The sequence below is a fragment of the Maniola hyperantus genome, chromosome 6 (assembly GCF_902806685.2).
Source record: "Maniola hyperantus chromosome 6, iAphHyp1.2, whole genome shotgun sequence".
NCBI classification, from domain to species: Eukaryota; Metazoa; Arthropoda; class Insecta; order Lepidoptera; family Nymphalidae; genus Maniola; species Maniola hyperantus.
The window spans coordinates 5,409,632-5,433,434 of NC_048541.1; the positions used below are offsets into that span (position 1 = coordinate 5,409,632).

A 23,803-nucleotide genomic window follows, 5' to 3' on the forward strand; every position below is an offset into this window, starting at 1 on the left:
TACGACGAAGTATTTAGGACAAAGTTTTAATCAGTCCTAGTAATTATGCGCCTCATATAGAGAGAGAATTCCCATTACGGTTGCGGGACTCGCGCAGGCTTTGTAGGGGTCGCTGTTACATTTTTTGTTGGCAAAGTTTTTATTGTTACAGGAATAGGCTCAAGTTTTACGCATACAGTTGATAATTTCTACCCACTCGAATACATTGTCGTGGTCGGGAGATGCTTTCAGTGGAGTGTTCAGTGTATGTACACGGGGAAATGTAATTTCCCTTTCTCGTGCAAATTCAAACGTGAGTGATGTTCGTATAGATATAGATTATATTCGTCACACATATTGGTCGGGAAGTTGTCGTATCGAAAAGTGGTCATATCTCAAAATGGGCATCATGAACCGAAAGCTCGTGAGACCTTGGTATACATTTATACGCTGGCATAAAAAAGTCTCGTTTAATTGAAACTTAGTTGCTCAATAAAGTAACTTAAAAACATGCAGAATTATTAAGCTACTTAAATAGCTTAATAATTCTGCATGTTTTTAAGTTACTTGTTATCTAAATAAACAGGAACGGAGCTTCATTTTTGTGCATTTTGGGGTGAAGACTGGAGACCTTAGGGCCACGGGAGCGGAGAGCTCGAGCGCTTTTTCAAGAACTTTTGATGAAGTATCGATTCTAAATCGAGTTGAGATAAATTGAGTTTTAATTTAGATTTGATTTTATTTTATAGTTTAGTTTTAATGTTAGGTTTTAAACATAAACTAATAAATTACTTTCAAGGCACCTATTTATTTATTTATTTACAAATCTTTATTGCACACCCACATTTCAAGAAAACAATAGAAGATACAGAAGAAACTAAACAAAGGGTGCAAGGGCCTATGGGTTTTTGATGCTGAAATGATCAAAAAATCATGGAAAACTACAATTTTTACTTTATCATTAGGTAGGTACCTACCTGTTATTGTAAATGTCACATTCACAACCACATGAATAAAAGAATATCTAATAATAGCAATAAACATAATAAGGCAAATTGTAAAAGGCTTGCCCAATTCCGGCGAGATGATATTTATTGCTAATACCAAACGCGGCATTACCAAAATTACTTCGTACTGGAAGACTCGGAAGATAAAAATGTAGGAAAGATAATATTTTGACGTACGTACCCACAATATAATATTTTACGAGGGTAACATTTGATCGACCGCGAATATTTCATTTATATGGTAGGTACACATTTATAGTTGAATGGAGATGTGGAGTGGAGAACAAAATTTATGCGCATACGTATGGAACAAATTGCTTCGCTAATATTCTATTCCATAAAGTTGCGAACTAGCGGCCAGGGGAAAATGTGAATCAACCACTACTTAGTTGAGATGCACATGAGCTCTATATCCACACAAAACCGTATGGTGCCAGTGCAGCGATGTGACTTTTGACACGTTAAGGCCAGGGATTTCGCCAGATTTGGCCCTAGAATAGAAGTATCAAAAGCTTAGAAAAATGAAATAATCTAAGATTTGTTATAGACTTCTTTTAGATAAGTCTGTCTTTGATGGCTTTCAATAGCATCTATATCTTAGTGTCACTAGCTTATGCTCGCGACTTCGTGCGCGTGGACTACACATATTTGAAACCCCTATTTCACCGCTTAGAGGTTAAATGTTCAAAAATACCATCTTAACGGATGCCTACGTCATAATGCCAATTTTCAGTCCGATCCGTCCAGTAGTTTGAGCTGTACGTTGATAGATCAGTCAGTCAGTCAGTCAGTGAGTCGCGTTTTACTTTTATAGGTATATTTAGATATACTACTACTACTACTTAAACTTCTGGCATGTAGTACTACTAAGTATTATAAATATAAGTGATAGATAGTAAAACCATTAGATTGCTGCGAAATCAATGGTCAGACAAAGAAAGAAACATCAATATTAAGTAGAAATATTGTGTCACTTACGCGCTGATAAAATGCATGTTCTGTATTGCAACAGAAGATCGTATATGCCTGGTAGGCGGGAGTGGAGGCTGCGCAGACCCACCGCCTGGACCGTAGAGCATTGGCTGAAGAGAGAGTGTTGCCCCGAGAGTCATCGATGGTGGCCTAGATAACCTGCGCAAAAGAGAATAATACATAGGTAACCAACAAGTCGTAGCTGTAATTACAAATAACCGGCCGGATTCCGTACTACAGTCGTATTTTTTCGTCATTTTGCACGATAATTCAAAAACTATGATTCATAAAAATAAATAAAAATATGTTTTAGAATGGACAAGTGAAGCCCTTTCATATTATGATACCCCACTTGATGTATCTTACTTCGAAAATTGAAAATACTAATTATTAGTTCATAACCACAATTTTTTTTGCGTGACGTAACCACAAATTCACGGTTTTCAGATTTTTTCCCTAATGTCTGCTCAACGACCTACCGACCTGCCAAATTTCATGATTCTAGGTCAACGGGAAGTACCCTGTAGGTTTCTTGACAGACCGACAGACAGACAGACAGACAACAAAGTGATCTTATAAGGGTTCCGTTTTTCCTTTTGAGGTACGGAACCCTAAAAACACGACTGCCCTGCTAAAAGCGAACTAAAAGAATTTCGAAATGGCGCCATACAGCCGCCATATTGATTTTTTCAAACAATTTGTAGCCAGTGTCAGTAAGCATTCTAACGATACGCCATTATCATAGGCCATACATCCAAATCTCTTCAGGCATTAGTTATTGAAGATAATATGGTGAATAAAGAAGGTTCTATTCTAATTTGTAGTGGACCGGGTAATAATCCCCAGCAGACTTCGCACATGATCATGGGGTTCTCTAAAATTATTATTTAAATTTTTGCTCTTTCACGTAATGGTAGTTTGTTTCTGGCTAATTGACACTCAGAATAAAAACATCCCACATATGTACTGAACTGGGACATGCCCTTTCTATTTAGTAACCAAATTCAAGCAAAAGCCTCATTTTGTTGAATAACATGTTATTCACAAAATGCAAGTTATAAAACCAGCAAATCTCTATTTTCTTTAAAGATTCCATAAATGTCAATAATATTAGTAAGTGCTTAATTAGCTAATACACAGCTATCACAAATAACTCGAAACCTAGGCAATAGACGAATTAATATTCACGCAATTAACTAATATGGAGTACGGAATAAAATGCTCGAAACTACAAACCACTGAGTGTAATGGTAACCGTTTCAGCACAAATACAAGTTAATTAATTGAAACACCGCTTTCCGTGTTCTGAGAGAAACAAGAGTGCTTTGAACTTGGCATTGGTTGCGAATTCAACATATTTTATTTAATTAATTAATATGAGTGTGAAAAATAGAGGACTTTTCTCGTTTTAAATAATATTTTTGTTGGACTGAACATTTTTTTTTATTGTTTCACAACTGAAAATTTTGATGTGTAGACATTGTATTGTAGTGTAACCAAACTATACCCAAATTCGGGAATGCGACTACACGGGCAGCCTTGACCGAAACGAATTCAAGATAGTTTAAATCTCTTATCTGAAGATGAGCACGACGTAGGTATTTAAGTGCTTCACAACACAACGTTCATAATCATAATATTATGCAAACGACTAAATGATACCCACTATGTAACCTAGGTCAAGTTTTTTTTCGATGTACGTACTCGTACAGCTACTCTATCAACGAAAATTCCATATGACATAATCACGCAATTAAGTCTGGGTGCTTTTGGCTGAGTAATCGGTACTGATCAGTACAATACAAAAACCATGTCATTTATTTTCCTACTAGACAAAGCCCGCGACTTTGTCAGGGTTGATTTAGTTCTTTAAAAATCCCGTGAAAACTCTTTGATTTTCCGGGACCAAATCACCAAAAGTTTATGTTCTTCCCCGAGATGCAAGCTACCTCGTACAAAATTTTATCAAAACGGCTGTTAAAGCTATCAAACAGACAGACAAACACACTTTCGCATTTATAATATTAGCAAGGATTTCCATCCAGCAAGTACGAGTAAGTAGGTAGGTGCATATTAATTCGAACCGAACCGTTATGTCGGTAGGTACAATCTCTCTAAAGCCAAACTGTCGAGAATTGCGGCATGGGTCCCGTAAATCTCAGCACAAAACCACACCATTCATTTACTACGCTATGGAACAAACCACTTTGAATTTCCTATAGTTGTTACAATAAAATAAACAGACTATGTATTCTAGGTACGTATATAATATACTTTTTTGACTAACAAATTCGTTCGCGTAGAGACAACTCGCAGTTCAACCCTTTTCTTGGTAATGTTGTTTGGTAATTTTTTTATCTTCGCCTAATCACATTTGAGCACAGAAATGGTGAGCATAAGCTGTTAGTTTAGCTTAGTTAGTTAGCTTAGACTTAAGACAGAGTTAAAACGAGACAGAGCTATATCTCTCACATAAATCTGTCCGGTTTTAACTCAATCTTAAGTCTGAGCAAAGTCAAAGTGCGCTCTATAGATCTCAGCCTAAGTTAAACATACTTCTATACCTACTTTGAAAGAGAATCCTTTACTAATAGTGGAAATTCGGCTGGTACCTAACTGGTTTGTACTTTGTAAACTTAATATAATAACAGGTTGCAAACTGGATAAACCTAGAAAATAGAAATAGATCTATGTATCACACCAACTTTCATAGATACCTACCCGCGACTTTGCGTGGATTTAGGTTTTTTAATGATCCTGTGGAAATTGTTTGATTTTCCGGAACAATAAATAGCCTATGTCCATCCCCGGGATACAAATTATCCTTGTACCGAATTTCGTCAACGGATGGGCCGTGAAAAGATAGCAGACAGACAGACACACTTTCGTATTCATAATATTAGTATGGAAGTACTTAGGTATGGATTTCAATTTAACGGTTGATTGAAAAAAATCATATTTTGTTCTTTAGCTAGGCCTAAAAAGAGCGCTATACATATAAAAAACCATCGATGTAAAAAAACAAATTGACCAAAAATTGAGGCACATATCAAAACAAAGCCGATCGGTGGCGGAGGCAGTCGCGCGGAAGCCGATGTGAGTAACGACAGTGACCACATAAATCTCTGCGCAACACCAGACTATTACGCTGAAATGGTTCAGGAAAATGTATTTTCTGCAGGATATTGAAAATGAAGTTAGTTTTATTGTTTTACCACAATTTATTAGCACTCTACATTTATTATAGGTAGATCCTTGAAACTATAATGTTTATTTACTTCACACAATAACATGAGAATATAAAGAGAATATAGACCGTAATAAAAGAAGAAATATTGTTGATATCATTGTCGTCGAATGAAGAAGATCGTCGCATCTTAGTCCACGTCTTGAAAATCATACAAACATTGATTAGGTAGATAGGTTTAGGTAGGTACCTACGTTGAAAAATATTTATAAAGTACATAAACATTCTTTAAAGCCGATTAACATAATTTATAATACTACCTACTGGAATTCTAAGTGAAAATAATATGCAGACATTTTGTAAAAGTGAACCTAAACTAAATAATATAACCAATGACCAACTAGGATACTTACTACTAATACCGAGAATTTATCACATCGACTGTGTCCATACAAGTTAGAATGTAAATCGATAATGCAATAAAAACAATAGGATTGACAGGACTCCAAATACAATCGCGTTCCACAACAGAACATTCGATTGGTATTCAGTTACAACTACATAAAATCACACAAAAAGCTTTACAGCCTCATCAGTCAATTGAAAATTTATATTCCCCTATGAAATCATTATTTATTATTCATTCAATCATTCGTAATTATCGTTTAATGAATACATTACACATAGGTTTATCATATTTTGATTGATTAATCAGACTTACCTACCTCCACATGTTTGCTTTGCTCATTTTAGGTTTGTCTTCATTTGTATGCATAATGTATATATAAATATGTTTAGCTTAATTCTCAGTTACTTTGTTTTTTTGTTAAAAGCTGTGATAGCCTGGTGGATAGGACGTGCGCCTTCTAATCGGATATCGGGGATTCGATATACCTCTCCCCTCCTCCACCTCTATAACTTTTCGGCGTTATGTGCGTTTTAAGTAATTAAATATCACTTGCTTTAACGGGAAACATCGTGAGGAAACCTGCATGCCTGAGAGTCTCCATAATGTTCTCAAATGTGTGTGAAGCCTACCAATCCGCACATGGCCAGCGTGGTAAACTATGGCGAAACCCTTCTCACTCTGAGAGAAGACCCGTGCTCTGCAGTGAGCCGGCGATTGGTTGGTTATGATGATGAATTTTGTTAAAGTTTCAAATCAGCTCAGACATTGTAAAAGCTTATGATACTCCGTCAGGAAAGAGTAAGAGGCAGACAGGAGACGGCAGCTCGAAGAGAGGATGCTGTTGAAATGACATGGATGAGAAAATGGTAAGAAGAGCTATTTGCAAAAGGATACACAGATTAAGCTATAGAAAGACTAGAACAGCTATACTAATATTATAAACAGCTAAAATTGATTTTTTTGTATATAGGAAGAAATCTCCATAGCTAATTATCCGATTCTAAAAATTATATCTTCATTGATAGATAGCTACGTTATCCTCAAGTGATATAGGACTTCAACTATCACGTGGATAAAGTCACGGGTAATAACTACTTTATTAATAATCCAACAGAGGTAAGTGTAAAATATTTTTATTTTTATTTTATTTTATTTATTTTTTGCAATCAACAGCGATATATACAATATAATTTTACATAATAAAATACTGAAAATAAGGCCAAATAGGATTACAATTTTTTACAGATTACTTAAATAGATATTAAATATAAATTTATAACAGTACGTTTGATAATTTAAACAAGCTTTATAATAATATAATAATATGAAAATATAAAAGTCAATTAACTAGTAAAAATACCTAGTAGGTGATTCACAACATATGTATGTGTGTGTGTATGTGTGAGTGTATGTGTGTCTGCGTGTGTGTGTGGGTGTGTGTTTGTATAGAAATGAAATATTTCGACTCGAATAAATCACAAAAATATCATAGCCATTACAAGCCACAAGCGTTATTGATTTATGAACCCATCAGAATGGTTAAACAGTTTAGTGAAACCTAGACCACACTGTAATTCATAGTGCCCGCCACGCTTATAGCCGCCGCGTCGCGCCGCTTCCTCCTGTCTGGATATTATGGGAACCTGATACACTCAAACGATAATCCATGCTGGATATCATATTTCAAGCAGAAAATAAATGCAAACAAAACCTCTGAAACGTTAAATTTCAAGGATCATATTATTTTCATGGCTATTTCGGGTTTGTTTACTTACTATATGGAAGCAACTCGTGCTTTCGAGGACATAAATAGGTAGTCGTGATGATAATGGTTAGAGCCGTACATTCTTTGTAAGGTAACAGGTTAGAAGCTTTAAGTTTTCTACAAATGTTTTTCATAGAATCCACTGACCAAATTCACATGAAACAAGATGAAGTATAGGTATAGATATGGATAAAATTAGAAAAGAGAGTTGTTATAGAACACTCAAAACAGCATGGTCCTGCGCCGTTTTTATTTTTATAGAAATGAGTCAAATCTGTGTAAACAGTTGCCATTAGTAAGTTGTCTCTTCGGCGGTGTATCCACTACATTTCAACATTATTCAAGGGGCAACTCAACAAATTCCTGAAAAGCCGGCCGGTGGTTCCCCTGGTATTCTGGTGCTGCAAATGTTCGTGGCTACTCGTATGCTCACTATAATTAGTTTAAAAACCAATACAACCAATACAGTTGGTAAGGTCTCAGTTGAGACCTTACCTAATCTAACCAAACCGTTATGTAAGTCCCTGTGCCATTAAGTGATTCATGAAAATAGGGCTGAATCCTCAGCAATGTGCAATACAACGCAGGGAGATTATCAAATTAATAATAGTAGTTTTCACCACACTATCCTAAACTAATACCTACAAATAAACTAAAACAAACTAAATGTTTTCGTAAAGTAGTTAATAGTGCCATGCTAGTCCTTACTCCATATACCGACCCTATACGAAATGAATTTGAGAAGTTTAACCAAATGACTAATCTCTTAACTAATTTACCTGGCAGGCTGACAAAGTTGAGCTTTCAAACTTGGTATAGCCAACTAAACTTTACTGTCTAAGTCTAACAATCTCTAATTATTAGTAGAACCTTCAATACTTTGTAGTTAGAGCAAAGCAAAATTATTAATCATTCGCAGAGAAAGACGATGAATGACTGAAGTATTGAATGAAGATGAATGAAAATATTTAGACGTTTCATTTATCGTGCTTTATCCATTTAGTATCGATGAAATCAATAAAATTAATCAATTGTCATTATGACCAGACCAGACCTCCCTGGTGCGGTCTCAGCGGGAAGTCCCGGGTCAAATTCACGGCAGAAGAAATTTGGTAAAAATTGACTTTGATATGGTCTGGTAATCTTTAGCTGTGGCTAGTTACCACTATTAAAGCCTGACCAGAAAATAAAACACCTCGCTATATTGCGGAAAATCCGTGGAACTAATTTATACAAGACCATAATATACTTATTGACCATAAAGTAAACAATATACTAGTGGCACCCCCAGGGCAAGTTTTTATATTCCTGGTCAGGCTATACATTGGTTACCATTAATCGAAAAGCCTCGCTGCCAAGCAATTTAGCTTTCCGGTATGACGATGCCTCGCGTAGTGTTAGTGGTAACTAGTAAGGCTTAATAAAAACTGCCATCCCACTACCACTTCCATGTTAGACTTATCACTTAACCACGTGAAATTATGGCATAAGCTTAGAATAACAACTCCAACTCTAAGAAATTAAAACTACGAACTTGAGATAAATTTGGATATGGAACACTTGATCTATAAATACTGATCTTTAGTTAGATGAATCATACTAAAACAAACAGAGTAATACATATTATAGCGTCATATACTAAATCAAACTAATTTTAGCTCATTAACATAATAATGGTCGGCTACAAAGCCATCGTAAAGTTCCTCGAATTATGTAAATGCTGAGTAGCAACGAAATGATGAATGAACATCATAATGCATTCCAGAACAAAGTTAGGGCAGTAATTAATTAGATTATGCTTAAAATTCTTTTACTACTTCCGTATTGTGTCGTTGAGATTATAAGTGAAATGATTGACAAGGTGGCAGTCGGGAAGGAGGCCTATAAAACAAAGGCGAAGGGCTAAGGTTTTAATAAAATTATTACGATAAAAAATTTAATGCCGGTTAATTATTGTCCAAACAAGTAATTCAAAAAGTTTTCAAAAAACCCCCGACTGCAGTTTGCACTGGATATTTTTCGGCCCCAGCATTGAAGCGCATAAAATCCGCCATTTTGATTTCCTAAGAATTTTATATACCGAGTTACACTAGTGCCAACAAGGCGAATCTAATAACGTAACATTTATTAAAATCGGTTGAGCCATTGAGTAGTTACGAGCAAACACGGGAACGGACATACATACAAACCTACAATATAGGTCAAAAACATAACCCTCATTTTCGGCTTCACCGGGTACAAATAATCTGTATGCGACATATATGTCAGGAAATAGGTTTAAAAATATTTCGCTTCCATGAAAACAGCACAAGTGGCATGGCAAGAGAATAATATTTCAGAAGGAAGATGACGCTTACCGGACATGCCGATTCAGCTCATCTATTTCATGTGCTTATTCATAAACTCTAAATAGAATAGAGCGAGATTAATAGATATTAGGCAAAGACGGTAGATCACTGCTTTGATCAAAAAGTATATGTATATAAGATTTTTGGTGATAACTGGCTGAAAATGCCATAGTAAGATTTTGGTGTAATACAATGTGTTTTCCTTTTCAGCCATAGCAATATTCAAGATACAAACCTTAATGGTGACTCCAAATGGACTCGATGTGAGGAACAAGACGGTGCTGGTTGGTGTGTTGGATGAGCTGGTATAGGAGGGGGGCTACTATGTCTGCTCAGGGTTTCAGGAGACACCAAGGCGGCGCCTGGAGATGCCGGGCTCGGTAGAGGCGGAGCACTGCTGCCAGATATCTCGGAGTCCATGAACGTCCCCCGGGACACGTGGGATCCTCCCGACATGTTGTTCGCCGGTATAGAGTAGCAGCTGAAACAAAAAAAATTGGTTAGAAATAATTTGTCTCTGTATAAATTATGCTCTAGAACCTTGATGGTATTTTTTATTAGATCAAATATACCCGTAATGTTCAAGTTATAAAATGAGTTTTATTCATGTTCTTTCATTGGTGATGTATTTGCACATGATGATTTTATTATTTACGTAATACGTAATAATATTTGCAGGGCGGACGAAAAACTGTTAGGTATGGGAATATGCAGTGGAAAGACCTTATTTTAATCGAAGACCGACTATGTAATATAAATTAGAATACGTCAACATAATACAAGGTGGGTGGTTTCATTATAATGTGATTATAATATAAAATGTTTCGCAGGCGGAGAATCGAAAAATATTAAAAAGGACGTGTAAGGATAGAACATAATATCCTGTATTAAACGTAGAAGGTTAAAAGGATCGTCGTAGGTACTAATTGCTTTTTCAGCTTTAGTGCCTAGAGAGCATAGTTTAGGCACATAGTACATACCTTCCGAAAAAATATTACTTCCCCCAACCAACGTCTAAGGATTCCTATATTTAAAATTACTTAACTACAAAATCCTTTCTAAACTAACACTTTGATTAATATCCACGGGGAAATATTTTAACTTGGCTAAAGAGCCTAGAGATTTCGGGAGATATATTCTTATGGTTAGGCAGATCGTAAAAAGAATCATTTAAAAAAATCAGGCTTATAATTCGATGGGCATACGTATTATAATACTATCATTTCGTCCCAACCATCGTTTAATAATTGTGCGCATACATTTCAGAATCGCTATCGAGTAATAGCCCTTGAGATCTTATCAACGTCTTGGTCCGCTTCGATGGAACTCAACAAACTCCGAATATGGAATAAGGATGAAATGGGAAGAAATTGATGGCTCAAGATTTCCCGTCTATCAATTGAAGACGTATTATGTTCACTCTTCGATTTTAATGGAGCTGTCTAAAGTTTAACGAATTCTGTGATAGGTAAGCTTTTTAAAACTCAATTCCATTTCAGATGTACGTAATCCCAAGCTTCACTTAAAGCTATTCCAAATCAATTTTAATTTTAAATTGCGTACGTGAACAGATCAGGTGTATCGCATCCAATCGTATCGTACCTGCTGGTTTTTTCACATTAGTATTGTAATTGGTCGGATATTTTTGTATTTTATTATAATATGTAGCTGCTACCCTAAGCTGTTACTATAATGCCCGCGACTTCATCCGCGTGGATTTGGATTATTTATTTTCCCGGATAAAAATAGCTATGTCACCTCTAGGATTTTACTATATTAGATACTTATTCTACGTTTGCACGTAGATATCACGTCAATCGTTGCTACGTTGCGAGTAACGACGTGATTGAAAGACAAATCAACAAACTAACACACTTTCGCATAATTTATAAAAATAGAAACTAGGATTAAGATTCTATATTTTGTACGTACTATTCATTAACGAACATATTGTTTAGGCCTGTTGTCGTTGACTAGAACTGAATTGGCATGTACGGAGTACACAAAAAATAAATAAGATATTTTTAGTCACGTGCCATCTTTCTATCGGAGTTCAATAGGTGCGATACAAGTAATAATAAGCCGATTTATTGCCCTCGCTAGATGCCGAGAGACGTGATGAAAATGCCGACATCCGCTGCAAATGAAATGCCAGTTGACAAACTTCGCTTTCAGAGACGCCAACTGTTTAATATTCCGGAGATCGAATTCCGGAGTATTGTCACTGTCTGTACCACGACACTGTTAGTAAATGAGGACAAGAAATAAATCCAATCCAATCCATCAGCCTGTTTGCGTCCACTGCTGGACATAGGCCTTTCCAAGAGCGCGCCACCAAACACGGTCCTCCGCCTTCCTTATCCAACCGCTCCCCACCACCTTCGTAATCGGGAATAGCAGGGCTGCTGGGAACTGGGGGCCTTTGTCTGTTGGCGCTGCTCATTAGAAGAAGTGCCCATACTGATAAAATCGGAAAAGACGGATAAAATCCCCTCAAAAATTCATTATTGGATGCTGTATTTTTTCAAGGTTTTAATTTAGGTGTTTATAATAGGTATACTCGCACAAGTACATAAGAAATAAAAATGCGTTGTGGACAGTACACTTTGTTCTTGACATTTTTGATCACCAATAACCATTTTTCAAAAATAACCAACTTTTACTTCATCCGCGTGGATGAATAGCATAATGCAGATATAAGAAATTCACACACATTGCTTTGCTTGAATCAGTGGAAACACACGCAGCTGGAAAACAAGAATAGGTATTCAAACTGATACAATATGATAACACGGAAAACTAAGCTACTAGCTGTTGTATAAAAGCAAGAATATTGTGTTTATTCCATGGTTAGTTATATACAGGAGACGTGGCGTGGCCGTAGCTACGTAAAATGACAGGCGGGCTACATGAAATGATGAAATGGGAAATCAAACTATGATGCTATGAACACATTCGATGTCAGCTGGTTTACGTTCAGTGAACCATAGACAATAAATGACGTTTAATTAAATGATCGCGTCAAAATAAAATACGTTCCTAGACGAAATCGAATAACGTCGGGTGACGACGAGCGCACCATTTCCGCATCCAATATGGCAGCGTTTGATTTCCGGTGCCGTTTCCCGCGTAAACGGTTTACGTTGGATTACATGGTACGTTTATTTTAATCAACCTCCGCTACAGTAGTCTCGTGTAGATAAATGTTTAATGAACCTATACATAGAACAAATAAATTAAAATTAAATCAACTCACAATAATCCATACTGGTCTAATATTATAAATACAAAAATGTGTCTGCTAGCTTTTCACGGCCCATCCGTCTAATGATCGATTTTGATGAAATTTGGTACAGAGAGGTAGCTCCCGGGGAAAGACATAGACTCTTGGTCCCGAACAACTCTTAGTCAAAGAGTTCCCACGGGATTTTTAAAAATCCTAAATCCACATAGACGAATTTTTGGCATCTTTTACTTCGTACAGAGACTGTTTGCATCCTCGAAATGGAAAACTAAGTACTTTTTATCCCGGAAAATCAATGAGTTCCCAGATATTTTTAAAAACCCTAAATCCACTTGGACGAAGTCGCGGGCACCATCTAATAAAAATATTTTTAACGTTTCAAACTATCTTGTAGAGGAGAATGGCACACACCCACAAAACGCCATCATGTATTATTCAGTGATTAAAATGCAAGTGACATCAGCAGCATAAGGCGTCCTGTAATAGTTCATGTTAGCACCACAGAAAAATATGCTTCATCGTCAAAGTTTCTTCAATGCAGTTGGTGAAAATTGCGTTGTATGCAATTATTGCGAGTATTCTTGTATGAAATGAATGACATTCAATACCTACCTATACTTATACAAAAAATTCGTCGCTACTTAGTCTGTCGTAACCCAGATAAATATCATTACAGTTACCAAGGTCTTCAGTGTGATTCAATACCATGTTTAACACAAAAGGATGGTGTCCTTCACCTTTAAAATACATATTATACCTACTACAGGTATCTATAAAACATGAACCAGTAAATAGTGGCATGTTAGGTAACAAGTTACCTAAATCTGACACCCTAATGTACTGGTACTAAGGAAAAAAAACCGGCCAAGTGCGATTCAGGCTCGCGCAATGACGGTTCCGTATTACACTCGTATTCTTTCAACATTTTGCAGGATAATTCAAAAACTATGTATGATACATAAAAATAAATAAAAATCTGTTTTAGAATGCTGAAGGCATTCTAAAACAGATTTTTATTTATTTTATATTATACCTTCATATGGTTATGGTGAAGACCTTTCATATGATACCCCAGTCAATAAGTTATCTTAGTTAGAAAAATGAAAATACTAATTATTAGTTCATGACCACAATTTAATTTTTTTTGTGTGATGTAACCACAAATTCACGGTTTTCAGATTTTTCCCCGAATGTCAGCTATAAGATCTACCTACCTGCCAAATTTCATGATTCTAGGTCAACGGGAAGTACCCTGTAGGTTTCTTGACAGACCGACAGACAGACAGACAGACGTTTTTCCTTTTGAGGTATGGAACCCTAAAAACAATTTTTACGAGGCCCAGTTACGAGAAAGAGGCCCTGATTTTTTGGAATTCAGTGAATTTGTCTGTTACTATTTTTGCAATTTACGGAGAGTGCTGGCCTATAATCGCAATAATTCCTCGTGTTGAAGCATTTTCTATCAGTAATATGTCGGTATCAGTATTTTAGTTGGTACTTTTTTGAATGATTCTAAATAGTTTATAGAGTTTTTATCGTCAGTAGGTAAGTTATCCTTATCGGATTGCATTAAGCTCCTCTATATATTTTGGTAATAGAACACCGTAAAGTATCTAACGTTATAATAATGGTATCCTATTTCAATAAAGCATATAAAACGGGTTAGTGGATAACGTGAGCACCTACCTATCTAACCTAAATAGTCCAGAATTTGACCGAGAAATACGGGTTTTATTTAAATACATTTCAATAAAAAAAATTACTTAATGGTACCTAGTGCTCGACTCGCGCGTCACTTATTATCCGAAATGCAGATGCATCAGCGTGAATGCATAGGGAACGAACAGACTGACAAACGATTATTAATTTAAATAAGTTACGTTAGAAATTATTATTTTAAGGATGAAATAGTATAATGACAAGATTCTGGCCAGGTAGTATAAGTGAAAGCACTTTCAGACATACCTACACGGACAGGTTCCGTTGAAAACTTCTCAAATACCTATATAGGGTATAATTTCAAACAATCATGCAAGTTTTTATATCAAATGCCCGCCTTTAAACGAACCCGAGACGGAACCTAATGCTTGTTAGGAATAGAGGGAAACGTGAAACCGTAGAAGTCTACACGGCTCATTGAACTCTGCCTGTCTTAGTTCTAATTAGAACTGTTACCGATTTTTATAAACTGTCTTTCCAAGAAGTAAGTGCAACCATCGACATAGGAGGTAATGATTCTACGAAGTAGTACATAAATTTTCTTTGAGTTCAACAGACCGTTTTGAAAATCGAATTCCTCTAAAGTAGAAGATAGAACACTGTCATTGTCAACATTAAATACTTATAGGTATGTAGATGGATAAGTTCATACAAAAGGAGAAACAAAATATTGAAAACTAAATTGCTCAAAAACTAAAAAAAAAGTGATTCGGTTATTTTTCTCTATATTCAATAAACGCAAAGAACCTGCACAAAGTGAGTAAATTGTTAGGTAGGTATAGCCTGGTTAGTACGGCGAAGTGTTTTTTACTACTTACAGGGTAATCAAGTATGCAAATGTGGTGTTGTTCCGGAGCTTTTCGTTTACTATACGTCTAATTGGAAAAGACAAAGCGATTGGACGAGCTCCTCTTAGTCGCAGCCACTGTAATCGCTTAATGAATTGGACCTAAGTAAATACTACTACCTCATACTAAAAACAAAAACTTCGATGAAGACAAACATTTCTACCACAAATTAAAATTATCTACTCTGACATCGACCACTAAACATTGAAATATTATTGTCTCGTAATATTTTTTTTCCCAGTGTGCTAGGACCCTTAAAAATCCAAAAATAAGTTAAGAAACATTTCGGGACTATCTTACCAAGCAAGTTATTTATTACCATGTTCATATTTTAAGCAATTTTTCAGCTAAGATTACGAAGAAGATCACAAGGTAATAAAATATTGTCTGTAAACTGCAAAGTCACATAAATACTAACTTTGAAACTTAGCCACAACGATAAAGTTTGAAATATATTTAATTCGCCCACATAAATCACTTTCACTATCTAAAATCTTACTAATCTTTGAGCGCCAGTATAAATATTATCAGACGTATACTCAGCATAGCTATAACGTTATATAAAATATATACTGCCAGTGTCCAATACCAATTGAACTAAAGTACCAACTATTGGATAGTGAAAATTAAACTTAATTTGATGATTCATAGAGTACATTTTGGGTAAGCTAGCAGGGTTATTATGGTTGTACAACTAGAGTGGTTTAGCGTAGACGGTTCGTAGCGTTCGCTTTCGTTGGAGCCTGTTGGCCGCCCGCCCAATGATCAATGGGCGTCTGTAGTAAGTGACTTTTTACGTTGAACGTAGTTTTTGTACTTTTGTGCCAAGAGAAAAGGATAAAGGAATCAGTTACGGGGATTTCTCTACGGGCTTAAAACTGTAAAGTGGCCTTTGTTAAAGGGGTGATTACTTTTTAACAGTTAACTGTAGCAATGATGCTGATCTGGGCTAGTGATGTGCAGCTCAAAAGACTACTTTTAACTTTGCTAATTAGAAACAAACAACACATTATTATGTTATGCTCGATTATGATTTCGAATTTTAAGAAACAATATTTCATTTTAAAAACTCGCTAAGACACTGTCAAAAAGGCCTGGAAATTTTAAGAATAGGTAATTAAAAAACATCAAAAAATGTACATGTAGGAAACAACTAACACACAGTTGTAGCAAACTGTGCGATCTATCTCACGAATCTGACGAGCAGCATAATAAAATGTCCAGTACCACGAATCAGCCATCTGTCTATCCGTAATAATGGCTGAGATGGGGCCTGTCTGAACGGACAACTTCAACCCTTACTTAATATATCTATATAATCTATATAACTATCTTTTGCGGCCTTATCGCTGCAAAGCGACAAGGCCGCCAAATCGTACTACTATTTTTGTTGTGTAATGTTTTACTTTTGTGTTTCTTTTTATAATGGTTATACAGAAGAGTTCATTCATTTAATTCATTTTCATCTTTTGTACCTGTTCAATTTTGGTTATTTAGTTAGGGATAATTAGATAGGTACTATCAGATTACTTAAAACCACAATGTAGTTGTTGACCTGCACGTCTAACATGCGCCCACGAGAAAATTTTGTCTACGCATTTACTCGTGTTATCTCTATGAATAACACGAGAAAATGCGTAGACAAAATTTTCTCGTGGGGCGCATGTCATTAGGCCCTCTGGAGATACGCGCTTTTCTCACTACGCTACACCACGGTCAATCCGTGATGATTCTCATACAATGTCATATGGCTGTTACACAAGAGCTGACGACGTATGTGACTGTTACCACACAAACCGCACATGTTTACAAGACGTTCCATATTATGTGGTTACATTCAGACAGTAGGTACCTACTTGAGGGATTGTATAACGAAGCCGTACATATACCTACTACAGCCTTCAAGTTATATTTATTACTAGCCGATGCCCGCGGCTTCGCTCTTCAAAATTTTGATTTTCCAGGGCGAAGAGTAGCCTATCCGTAGTAGGCGTCCCCAGGATGCAAGTTAATCTCTGTAGGTACCTGTCAGCCCGATCCGTCCAGTAGCTTGAGCTGTGTGTTGATAGATCAGTCAATCAGTCAGTCAGTCAGTCAGCTTTTCCTTTTATATACATAGATTTTCAATAAAAAAGTTTAAAAAAAAAACTATATCTCGTTTAGTAACATGCTCGAAAAAGCGTAGTGTTTCGTTGCCTTTATGGAGTGCTCGGCAGTATGAAGTCTGCGGTAAACGATTACAATATTTAGTTCCACGACACGGCATGTGGTCGATACAGCGGTAGCCGGTCATGTTTACAGTAGTTGCATTTGGTTACAGAACCCCTTCAAATGTTGAACTGCCTTGTTTGCCTCTCCACGATGTCCTCAGACAAACTTTGTTTAGGATTATTATTATCACCTCTCATAATGGTCACGCAAGTATATTAAGTAGCTTCACTCGTCTACATTTCAGTAAAAAACCGGCCAAGTCATTTCGCGCACCGAGGATTCCGTACTACTGTCGTATTTTTTTAATTTTTGCATAATAAATCAAAAACTGCTATTGCATAAAAATAAACAAAAATCTATTTTACAATGTACAGGTAAAACCCTTTCATATAATACCCCACTTGGTATAGTTATCTTCTATGAAAATTGAAAATACTAATTATTTGTTCATGAACATATTTTAATTTTTTTTTATGATTTTGTGATACACGGTTTTCAGATTTTTTCTTTACTTGTGTTATACTACTATATACTAGACCTACCTTCCTACCAAATTTCATGATTCTAGGTCAACGCAACGGTGAAGTGCCCTAAAGGTTTTCTAGACAGACACGACAGACGGACAGACGGACAGATAGACAGACAGACAAGCATACAGACTGACAGACAACGAGGGGTTTCTTTTTCCTTTTGAACTACGGAACTCTAATAAATGGGTCTTTACCAAAGTGACAAGTACCAAATAAATGCTACATCATTCGTTGTTTACCGCACGTCAACTGGACAAACGTTACGGTCACTTTTTCATTAGCAGGGTCGCGTGAGATATCCACATTCTATTGCATTTTAAAATTAATCGGCCTCCACCCTTGTCAACAGGCGTTCCACGGGGCAACGGTCAACGACCCCGGCTATTTGGGACGACCCGGTGTTTATAACATTGTAACAAATACATCAGGAAGTAGGGCGAGGGGTACGCACCGTCATTGGTTTCCTATCCCACCTTCACACCTTGTCAATTTCTTAAAGTAAATTATTCATTAGGAGACTTTAGATACGTCTCTTTATTTACCCTAAGACACTCAATTCATTATTATCCACCCATCACGCAACCATGAAAACAAGTACCTACTTAGAAACTAGCACTACAAATGATGGTGAATGAAAATGAACATTGAAATTCACTAAGGAATTATTCATAAGCCCGCACAGACAAACGCGATTGCTTCTTTGTTTTATACTAGGGTCCCGATTGAACCGACTACCGTGGTTTAAGCCATCCCCAGTGGATTTAGGTTTATATGTAGACTTCGTGGGAATTTTTAATTTTGCCGGCATAAAAAGTAGCCTATGTCCGTCTCGGGGATGCAAGCTATCTTTGTACCAAATACATGATGTCCGCGCCTTCATCCACGTGGATAAAGGTTTTTAAAAAATCCGGGGAAAGCAGCCTATGTCAGTCCCCGGGATGAAAAATTTTCCTGTACCTATAACCTACCTAGTTAAAATCGGTTGTACGGATGGCCGTGAAAAGGTAACAGACGGACAGAGACATATACTGTTATAATACCTATTAGTATGGCTATGGATTTAGAGATGAATCCTACCTTTGTTTGACATTGGTATCATCGATAGATACCCGAGTATCATCCGTATCGGGACAGTTCGCTGAAGACTCTATGATCTTCATCGTAGCTTCCATACAATTCACTTCACAAACATCCTTTTGTGATTGAGAGTGTCAAATCATTTCGCTTTTGAATAAAATCGCGCAGGCCGCCGCGGACGCGCTCTCGACACTGTATCAGACAGGAGCTACGCAGGGGATCTAATTCGGTGATACCCGACTCGATTGCAGCAATTTTGCTCTGCCATTACTGCAAGCACGAGGGCGGGACAGGACATAAGCTCTCAAGCGAAATTGCACAAATAGGTTATTAATGGCACCAAACGCGAATAGACTGCGGGACGTGAGAACTTTGGCAATATTGTCCTCTTTGTATCACTCAACTTCCCTTTTAAGGGTAATAAGTTCCCCTATTGTTGCCTGAAATACCTACCTATGTGCTGCTGTAAACAGATATCTTCTTTTATTACATAGTTATCATCAAGTTTTAGTATAAGTATAGGAATAATGTTAGCAAAAAGGAAAAGTTTTGTGTGGTTAATTAAAATAAAAGAAATAGGCCTACGACATTTCAAGATTGTGACGTTTAAATTACTTTTTAATAGAATATTTTTTAATTAAACGTGCATTAGTCACCTCATAATTAAATACGTAGGTGGATCTTCGCATCAAGGAAATTATGTATATGTAATTTAATTTAATTCATTTCATTTCACGAGCTCAAAGTTAGCGAAGACCCTTAATTACGAAACCGTTGAAACTTGAAAGCGTTTCCTTCAACCGTTCTGAATTTCCTTCTGGCTGAGTGATGTCTTAATATTCAACTATTAAGGGTAAGTCCGTACTGCAAAATTTCTAAATTCAATGGAATTCTGTAACATATGGACAATTAGATCAAGTCGTTCGCGCGATTTTTTTCCGCGAATGCGTGTGGCTACATACTATTTCCCTAAGTCTTAGAATTCTGCGGGAAAAATTTCGCAGTGCGAGCTTAATCTGAGGATTGGACAAACACAACCCGTGTGGTCTGTGAGGACTGGACACAGCCCCCACTAAGAAAGAATTTACAGGAATCAGCTAGTAAGTAGTAGAAATTCATGAAGGTGTTCACAATGCAGACTGCAAGTAATAGCTGCATAGCCTACTCCGCAGTGTGGCTCATTAACATCGTCGTCAACCGTTAGACGTCTACTGCTGGACTAGTAAGGACTTTCAAATGCCACGGTCTTGTGGCGCCTCAGTCCAGCGGATCCCTGCGACTCGTTTGATGTCATCTAACCATCTAATGGGAGGTCTTTCAACGCTGCGCAACGTAAGGTTGCTATTCTAGCAGCTTAGGATCCCAACGCCTATTGATTTATCGAACTATCCAGGCCTGCCCACTGTCATTTCAGTAAGCCATTGAGCTATATCGGTTACTCCGGTCCTCTTGCGGAGCTCCTTGTTTCTGTTACAGTTCCTAGTAGGCATTACAACTTTTACAGTCAGTTAATGTAACGTTTTGCAGAACTGCTGAGGTTGCACGTTGTATCTCTCCAAGTCTTTGCAGAGCACTTTGCACAAGAGCTGTAATTGAGGGACATAGCCCGTAGGGTCGGATGGATACGGATGCGGATATTGTCGATTTTGTGGCAGACAGTGTGTGACCATGATCCTGAATAAAATGGAAAGGTTGAAAAAAAATTACTAAGTAGATTAATCAAAACATTGCAAAATTCAAAATGGAAATGCCCGTTGTAATGAGGCATTATTTTGTTAGGAAAAAAACATAGTTGTATGTAAATTTTTAAAATAGAACAAAATAGTGTCGCGATCTGGCTTTGCCTGTGTATTCGTGTATATTTTTATAATTTTTCAATGAATTCCAATAGTACTTATATTTTTCACAGAACATATTTTCATGAGCAATAATTATTATGTAAAATACAAAACAAATCTTTAGTCAAAAAAAAGGTAGGAGATGAATCTATTTTTTAAAGATGGTAATATTGTAATACCTACTTGTAAGTAGTTCATTAAAAACCCAAAAATATAAATTAGAGTAATAAATAAAGTATCCATCGATAATAATCCAATGGGTATTAGATTTCAATTATTTATATTTCATTCACAAAACATGAAGCAAAATGCAAAACAAACTATTAATTAATTAATCTCTTTCTGAACGATGTGTGCCACAAGCACAATCAGTGTGACAACGTTTTCCCGTGACTTTTTCATCGAAAAAGCATTGGGAATTTACACTATCGTACCGCAAGGTATTGTCTGCATCCGTACGTACCTAGTCGAAATTCCATGGACACGTACGAAGCGATTTGCTTCCTCGTTTCTAATTCGAACCGCCGAGCTAGGATATGGAACGCCCTTGCAGCATCAGTTTTCACCGCTACTTTTCTTTTCAATATGGGTATTGGGTACCTTCTGAATAGGCATCTTCTAGGCAAGCAAGCTTCATCTTAGGCTGTATCATAACTTGCCAGCCGGTCTGATTGCAGCCATGCGCTATTTTATAAAATAAAAAAGCTACGAGACATGTTGGGCTGATGTACTTGGACTGCAAAATGCATGCCTACCGGCTACGGGAGATTAGTGTCAATCTGAATTTATGGTCACATCACTCGTCGCTCACGTGGCTGGCTGAGATTTATATCAGTTGACTACGTTGACTAGGTATCAAATTACGCCACCATTTTGCAATTGTCGTCTTAAAATATTCCAATGTTATTGCAAAGTTCAAATAATTATCTGCAAAACAAGCCCATTTTAGGTTCAGAAGGTAACTACTACAATATATATCAATTATTTATCAATCAACACTATTTGAATAGAGGCTGTTTTATTCGGTATTCATTTTCTCTTCGCATTCTTCTGATAAGTAACATACCATTCTTACTCTGTGCTTCTGTCAAACGTTAGCGCAATTTAGCCGTAGTCGAATAGCATAGCAATCCTATACTACCGGAAAGAGATCAGTCGCAGGACTTTGAGGCTTTATGTGCTCTTCGAGGCAGATAGCTGTAACACCTTATAAGCTTCCTAACTCAGGGCTACTACCTACTGCAAATTTCTTGAAGAATTCACCCAGAAACTTTTTTGACCTAATCTGGGACTCCAGCCTAAAACCGCAGTAAAAATAGAAATGAAATTATTTTTTATTCAAATGAACCGTGTGAAAGAAAGATTAATCGCGTAGTGAGGATAAGCTATCCTAGACTAAACCAATATATCAGCAACATAGTTGCAACCATGAAGTGCGAGTAGAAGCATATAAAAGGGGTTTTAGACTAAGTAGCTGACCAAGAGGCGACGCGCTGTCTCGTTTGAAGTACACTCTAGTGCTAAGTAACACATGGCTTCACAGAATGCTAATGTCAACCCTAATCTCATGACACATACGATATTTTCCTATGGTAACTGTTAAGTGGTAACATAGCGTGAATTTCCATAGCTCTGCACACATAAATTGTACCATTTAGTCGAGGCTGAAATAGACGGATATATTCGTTGTGGAGCTGCGGCGATTTGCATAATATGCTATTCAGGAACTTCCTCTGGAGTGGGATTGGGTTTGATTAATACGGGCCATTGTCGAAATCGTATAATTGAATCTTTGTCCTAATTGGTAGAGACATTTACTTGCCAACTTGGCTGGATTCCTCTCCATATACTTACTTATACTCGGATAAAAAGTGCATATTTTAATTTACGTTTACAATGCTTTTAAAGACTGGTGAAATGTGTGCAGTGCAGCGATTTATTTTTGCAGTGTCGTTACAAGGATTTTCTATAATAATGATAGCGAGGTGATTGTTTGTTTTCCCTGCAAGTGTAAAAGGTCGAGCGTACAGTAGGTACCTATACTTAGTGCCGCATGTTTTTTACTTTTTCTTGAGTTATATGATAATGAAAAGAAGCTTGTTTATCTTCGTACACACTGCTTGACTTTATCCAAAAACACTCGTTTATTAAATTATAAGCGTTAAATACTGGAGAGAGTTATTCTAGATAGGACTTAAGACAAACTTTGCAGTCTAAATAGATTAAAGAAACTCGATTTTTTCACCCCTACTGCCACGTTCCACGCCGCCAAAGGCGGACGCGACAGTTTATTACAAAAACAAATGTTTTTCCTCTGTCTGCCCGCTAAGTTCGTTATTTTTGCTAGACAACATAACTTCTCGAATCTAACAAAACAAAAACACCATTTTCTGTGCTTAGTTTATTGCTCAACTATATTTTTCCCTTAAATGACTTCCTACATTTTTACCCATAATTACCTTTGAACGTTTTCATAAATATAATCGTCAGAATAAATGAGGTGAATTTTAATACAAAATTTTTAAATACTTAAATGCGAAAGTGTGCTATTTGTTGGTTTGTCCTTCAATCACACCGCAATGGAGCAACGGATAGATGTGATTTTTGCATGGGTCGCGGAAAATCAAAGAATTGGATATTCATAAACTTAAATTCACGCGGATGACGTC

At 36.7% G+C, this 23,803-nt stretch overlaps 1 protein-coding gene and 1 long non-coding RNA gene across 7 annotated transcripts in view; one reads left to right on the plus strand and one right to left on the minus strand.

Annotated features, from left to right (window-relative positions):
- LOC117983039 (proton channel OtopLc-like) overlaps nucleotides 1-23,803 on the minus strand; it is a 71,563-nt gene that overhangs the window by 25,808 nt on the left and 21,952 nt on the right. For 5 of the 6 annotated variants that reach the window (XM_069499279.1, XM_069499278.1, XM_069499274.1 and 2 more), the window contains 2 exons: nucleotides 9,903-10,148; nucleotides 1,965-2,117 (listed from right to left, as the gene is read on the minus strand). In XM_069499279.1, the coding sequence (XP_069355380.1) occupies nucleotides 1,965-2,117; nucleotides 9,903-10,123 (374 nt within the window). In that variant the 5' untranslated portion in view covers nucleotides 10,124-10,148. Of the gene's footprint in view, nucleotides 1-1,964; nucleotides 2,118-9,902; nucleotides 10,149-19,296; nucleotides 19,524-23,803 lie in introns of those variants that run through there. The other variant, XM_034969497.2, reaches the window with a different exon arrangement.
- On the plus strand, nucleotides 10,029-11,127 carry LOC138402503 (uncharacterized). The gene is made up of 3 exons (XR_011236878.1): nucleotides 10,029-10,166; nucleotides 10,346-10,450; nucleotides 10,934-11,127. It is a non-coding gene; the product is annotated as an uncharacterized lncRNA (long non-coding RNA).